We start from the raw sequence: 6,000 nt of genomic DNA on the forward strand, positions 1-6,000 counted from the left end.
GAGACTTAGTGTAACTCAAGGGAGTCTGCGACGGCACTGTCTAGAACATCTATACCTAAGTACGCACCGCTTTGGCTTTCTGGTGGACGACATTACGCTGTATCGAGAGGATGCGCTTGCACGCTTCAGAAATCTACTTGGTGATACAAAAGAAAGTGGGTAGCATATATAAACGAGCTTTTTTTATAATTTTGATGCAACTGTGGCGAAATATCAGGTGCCAATACTATAGACCTCGTCCGTATAAATTACATGACAACACATGAGCCTTTCTTCTCGAGCTTGTGGATTCTCTCCGTCAATTCCTTGATCTTCTCGTCACTTGACCTGGCCGCCTCTTCGTTCATCCGCCGCTCGTCTGATATAGTCTTTTCCATGCCGTACATCATCTTCTTATAGTGCTCCTCGAGTGCAGCCAAAGCAGCCTTGTTCTCTTCAGCGGCGGTCCGCAGAAGCATCTCCTTCATCTCAGTAAGCTCTCTTTGTTGTTGTTCCTTGAGTAGTGAGAGTTGGCTCATAATCTCCCTCCCAGCTGCTGTGTCTTTGAGAGCCTTGTTGTCTTTTCCCATCTCCTCCTGTAGCTCAAGGTAAAAAGGCTCGTTGTCCATGAGCATGGATGCGATTTGTTTAGCGGACTTGGCCGACGTATTTTGTCGACAGTACTGTGCGCCGAATGCTATGAATATGCTCCAGAATTTGTTCTTGAGCTCCAACTCGCGATTTAAGCCTTCCTCTGGGGTAACCTTGTCCCACATGCTGGTTGCCAGTATTACATTCTTGAGGTTCTTCTCCCCAGTTAGTTTTCGAAACATGTCGAGATTTTTAGTCGCATGGTGGGTAACACGGTTATCTGAGATCGGATGAAGATATATTATGCCCGAGAGGCGCATTTCCTTTGAGTACCCTGCCGATAGGTAGTCTGCGATCATTTCCAGGACCTCGGTATCCGAGAGATATGTGTCGGAGAAGCCCGGGGTATCAACAAAGCGGACCGTACGGCCGTCGAGTACAGTCTCGATGATTTGTATCTCTTGTGTGCCTTTTGGTGACAATTAGTTAGCCAAGTTTGAAAGGATGCTGAGCCGTATGATGATCATACATGAAGTAAGATTATGACCAATCTTTAGGTCTGTCCGCCCGGTCGCATTGGCAATGAATGTCGTCTTTCCGGATCCTGTCATCCTAAAATTAAAGTGTAAGCCATGTAATTGACAGATGGGAGTCGGACATGGCTGTACCCCATGACAGCGATCAAGATATCTTTGCCGGTGAACTTCTTGTACAGCGATTTTACGCTGTTCTTCAAACCTGTAACATTGTCTTGGAAAAACCCTGTGTGGCTGCCGTCCTTTGTCTGTGAGTCGAAAATGGAACCATCAATGCGAGATGCAGAAGACTTTTCGGTAACAGCATCGCCGGCACTGTCTGAATTTGTTTTCGAAGGATGTTGGTTTGGCTGGAGACGGCTGATGACCTTGGGAGTCTGGTAAGAGACTGGAGCAGGGCTGTCGGAGGTGGTCGAATTGACCATTGCAAACTCGTCATCGGAGACGTCGGGGGTGCTGATTATCGCCATTGTTTTGATGTGACAAAGATTTGTGATGTTTGAAAGAGTAAAATATCTTGTCTCTGTTATTTTGACAATGCTGGATGAAATATTGGAAACTCATGTTTGGGCTTCAATGCGGCCTGGCTTGAAACAGCGTTACGTCACCAGCTAGTGAAGCGCTTGGATTTGATAGGCCTTGAACTCTCGCTACTCAAGGCAGCCATTCTGAAGACGCGAACTGCCAACTGATCATTGTGTGATGAAGAGGAGAGATGAAACAACTATCCTCACTCAATTGGATGTTGCTAATTAGTTCAACGTTGGTTATTGATAGAGGCCGTTACTCAACATGGGCCTCCCCTCCAGGGTGACAAAGAGGGTGTAAATCCCGACCGTCCCTTTGCATAAATGAAGAGAAAGCATGCGTACGAATGATCTCTTGAGATGACTGTTTTAATATTCTACATCTAGGTGCTTTTGACTCTGCTTGAGTACCTATGTTGACCATCCAAGATCAATTGTCCTAGTCTTGATAGAATACATCTGCTTTAGGCATCCATTTTTCTTGATCGTTGGGCGTCCTTGTACTTGGCGTTCACATACTGGCGAATCGCTCCGTCATATAAATCCTCGACACAAATGTCCACCAAAAGAACATATTGACCTCTTTGCAAAGAAAAATTTGGCTATTTAGGAATATTGGCATACTATCCGACGTGTAAGCCGCTGAATGATACAGCCGTGATGCCTAGGGATAGGCGCATATGCCCAACCAATCATCAAGAGATTCGATTTGGTTGGGCTTTTGGGCATTCCGAGTGGCTGAGGTGGGCGCAGTGCATACATGCACTGGAATAATCAGCCTCACTACTCCTTTGCATCAATCATTGCTTCATCCATTCTTTTCACCTTCTCTCTTTCATCGCAGCTCGGCGGCGCGAAAATCGTAAGCCTGAAGCTTGTCCCCGACTTCAGACTTAAGCCTACCCAGTTCAACGAGTGAAGCGGAAACCCAAAACGGCGAAGATCGCGAGTCCAAAGACCATTTACATTTCTACTCGATCGCCGATACATAATATGAATATTACCGCCAATCAATAGTCGTTCAGTCTAATGGCGGAGTTGGATCCCAGACTTTATACTGTGGCATGGATTGCGCCGCTGGAGATCGAGGCACAGGCTGCGTTGCATCTGTTGGATAATCGACACCACGGCCGATTTCCTCTGACACCCAGAGATGATTATGTCTTTCAGGCTGGAGATGCGTGTGGACACAACATCATTATTGCGACGCTGCCGGCCGGAGAAGTATACGGAACACGATCTGCTGCTGCTCTCGCGACCCAGGTTAAAAAGTTCTTCCCAAATCTTTGGTTCGGCTTGTTGGTTGGCATCGCAGCGGGCCTCCCAAACCTCTCACGAAATCCACCACTGGATATTCGTCTCGGCGATGTTCTCGTGGGGTTACCAGTGGGCGACAGTGCTGGTCTAATAGACTATGACCTCGGTAAAGAGACTGGCACAGATGGATTTCAGCTTTTGCGTGCTGGCCATGCGCTGGCGAAAACAGCAACGGTGGTCAGGTCAGCCATTGGCAGTATCAAACTTAGGGCGCCGAACGATTCAAACGATGTCTTACAGCACTACAAGAGAATTGAACACAAAGAACACCCCGTTGGCACTTTTGCCGATCCGGGACAAGGCCGAGACACGCTATATCAGGTTAATGAGAGCGGAGTTATAAGTCCTGTTTTACGGGAGCGAAGGCCAGATTCGATGCGCATTCGTGTGTGGTACGGGCCAATAGGCTCGGGCGACAAATTGATGAAGAACGCTCAAAAGCGGAACGAACTGAGAGACAAATATAACATCATTGGCCTCGAGATGGAGGCGGCTGGGACGATGGACCAAATCCCTGTCGGTGTTATCCGAGGGGTTTGTGACTACGGAGACGAACATAAGAATGATGAGTGGCAGCCGTATGCCGCTGCAATGGCTGCTGCGTACGCAAGAGCAGTCCTGGCAGAGATACGACCAAAAGATAGTGGGTGCATCAATTGTTGTCTTGTGTTCACTTAATCTAACCTCTTGTCGTAGTGGTTCAAATGCCCTTAATGGACCTCTCGCCTAAACGCAAACTCGATGAGGAAGACTCTGACTCTGAACATGAACTTAGGAAGCGCCAATGCTACATTAAGGGGGAAGAAACTCCTGCAATAGAAATGATGGACACCGAGGTGAAGAAGTCATTGATAAAACAGCTCTATTTCGACAAGATTGACGAGCGCCTAATGAACCTAACGGCAGCTCAAGGAAAAACCTGCTGCTGGTTTCTCAACAAGGACGAATATATATCCTGGAACGACGTATCACAGCAGCCAGCTCATGGCGGCTTTCTCTGGATCAAAGGTCATCCTGGCACCGGGAAATCAACTCTCATGAAGTTCCTTTTCGAAAGGGTTAAGACCAATGCAAAGGGAGATTCGTTACAAATCATACTGTCATTCTTCTTCCTCGCGCGAGGTACGGCAGAAGAGAAGTCAACAATGGGACTTTATCGTTCACTTCTTCACCAGCTTTTTGAGAAGGTGCCAGACGCACAAAAAGGTTTAGAGTGGATGACGAGAGATGGTGCCAAAGTTATACAACGAAATGGATGGAACGAGAAAGCATTAAAGCAGACACTTGCACATGCCGTACGAAAACTCGGTAATCGGTCGCTAACAGTATTTGTCGATGCACTAGATGAATGCAATAAGAATCAGGTCGCAGACATGGTGTGCTTCTTTGAAGAGCTATGCGAGAGTGCACAAGAATCTCAAGTCCGATTGCAGGTGTGCTTTTCAAGTCGACATTACCCGACGATCATAATAGCAAAGGGTATCGAGGTTGTCCTTGAAGCTGAGCCAGGTCATATAGAGGATATTGAGTATTACATCAAGTCCAAACTCAGGCTAGGGAAATCGGCTCAAGCTCTCTCACTACGATCAGAGATTCTCAACAGGTCTTCCAATATTTTTCTCTGGGTCGTGTTGGTTCTTGATATTCTCAATCGGGAATACCCCAATACCTCTATTTCGATCAAAAAGATGCGTGATCGGTTGAAACAAATTCCACCAGAATTAAACGACTTGTTTGAGATGATTCTCACGAGAGACGGCGAGAACCTCGATAGGTTACATCTTTGTCTTACATGGATTCTCTTCGCAAACCGTCCACTGAAGCCACAAGAGCTCTATTTCGCGGTCCAACTCAGTTACGATAAAGAGTGCTCAGGCTATTGGGACCAAAACGACATTGAACTCGAAGAGATAAAGACTTTTGTGAGAAGTTCTTCCAAAGGCTTAGCCGAAGTCACTCGAAACAAGGCTTCGGAAGTTCAATTCATTCACGAGTCTGTGAGAGATTTCTTGTTAAATAAATACGAAGCCCAATGGTCCAAAGTTTCAGGTAACTTCATGGGCAACAGCCACAAACTTCTGACGGATGGTTGCTTGGCTCAGCTGAACAACTTGGCCCTTCAAGATGCTGGTATAGTAGATCCTCTACCACCAGCATCCGAGACAGCAGAATTGCGACAGACAATACGTTCGAATTACCCATTTCTTGAATATTCAGTACTTTACTCTCTTCAACATGCCGACAGTGCCCAGCACAGTGGTATAGATCAGGAGCATTTCCTCGCTGAATTCCCTTTGGGAAAGTGGGTACTTCTGCACAACGCCATTGAGCAACACCAAATTCGGCGATATACGAATTCAGTCAGCCTCCTCTACATTCTTGCGGAAAGAAACTTGGTCAACTTAATTGGCATCCACCCCAGGAGATTCTCGTTCTTTAATATAGAAGACGGAATTGAGCGTTATGGCACCCCAATATTTGCGGCACTTGCCATCAATAACGGTGAAGTGGTCTATACATTCTTGAAGTTGTTAGCAGCAACTTTACCATCAGAATCGCCACTTCCCGAACTGTGCGAAATTTATCTTCGGAATAAAACCAGCTCAAGAACATTCAAGCGTGATTTCGCCTTCAGACGAAAAGTCGGCATCTTTTCTTATCTACGAGATGAATGTGATGAAACTTTAATCTGCGCATTTCTTTCATTACGAGGGTTGACTGCCAGGCTTGATGCGCTCAACAGTACATCACCATCAATGATGACATATGATGATGGAATTTTAGATTTTGACAATAATGGCGAGAATATACAGGATACCAGCCTGTTCTCATGGGCTGCTACGAAAGGCTATAAAGCTGTTATTCAAGTGCTACTTACGCAAGGTAGCGTTGACCTAAATTGCAGCGTTGATGGTAGCGAGACCCCGCTGTTAGAGGCTGTTAAGAATAATCATGAAGCTGTCATTCAGTTGCTGATTGCACAAGCGGGTGTTGACTTAAACTGCAAGGATCATAATGGTCAGACACCGCTGTTCTGGGCTATTAAGAAT

The 6,000-nt window shown here is 46.2% G+C and overlaps 2 protein-coding genes across 2 annotated transcripts in view; one reads left to right on the forward strand and one right to left on the reverse strand.

Annotated features, from left to right (window-relative positions):
• Positions 1 to 248: 248 nt before the first annotated feature.
• M431DRAFT_76610 (hypothetical protein) lies at positions 249 to 1,181 on the reverse strand (the record flags this gene model as incomplete). The annotated part of the gene is made up of 2 exons (XM_024922481.1): positions 249 to 1,039; positions 1,100 to 1,181. 2 exons carry the CDS (start codon positions 1,179 to 1,181, stop codon positions 249 to 251), a joined length of 873 nt encoding a protein of 290 aa, XP_024778258.1.
• A 1,212-nt stretch (positions 1,182 to 2,393) lies between these two features.
• The window catches only part of M431DRAFT_490197 (hypothetical protein), a gene marked incomplete at both ends in the record, with an annotated part of 4,936 nt that continues 1,329 nt past the window's right edge, over positions 2,394 to 6,000 (forward strand). The window contains 4 exons of the mRNA XM_024916772.1: positions 2,394 to 2,495; positions 2,717 to 3,189; positions 3,295 to 3,593; positions 3,647 to 5,692. Of these exons, the coding sequence (XP_024778259.1) occupies positions 2,394 to 2,495; positions 2,717 to 3,189; positions 3,295 to 3,593; positions 3,647 to 5,692 (2,920 nt within the window). The remainder of the gene's footprint in view (positions 2,496 to 2,716; positions 3,190 to 3,294; positions 3,594 to 3,646; positions 5,693 to 6,000) is intronic.

This window comes from Trichoderma harzianum, assembly GCF_003025095.1.
Source record: "Trichoderma harzianum CBS 226.95 unplaced genomic scaffold M431scaffold_2, whole genome shotgun sequence".
NCBI lineage: Eukaryota > Fungi > Ascomycota > Sordariomycetes > Hypocreales > Hypocreaceae > Trichoderma > Trichoderma harzianum.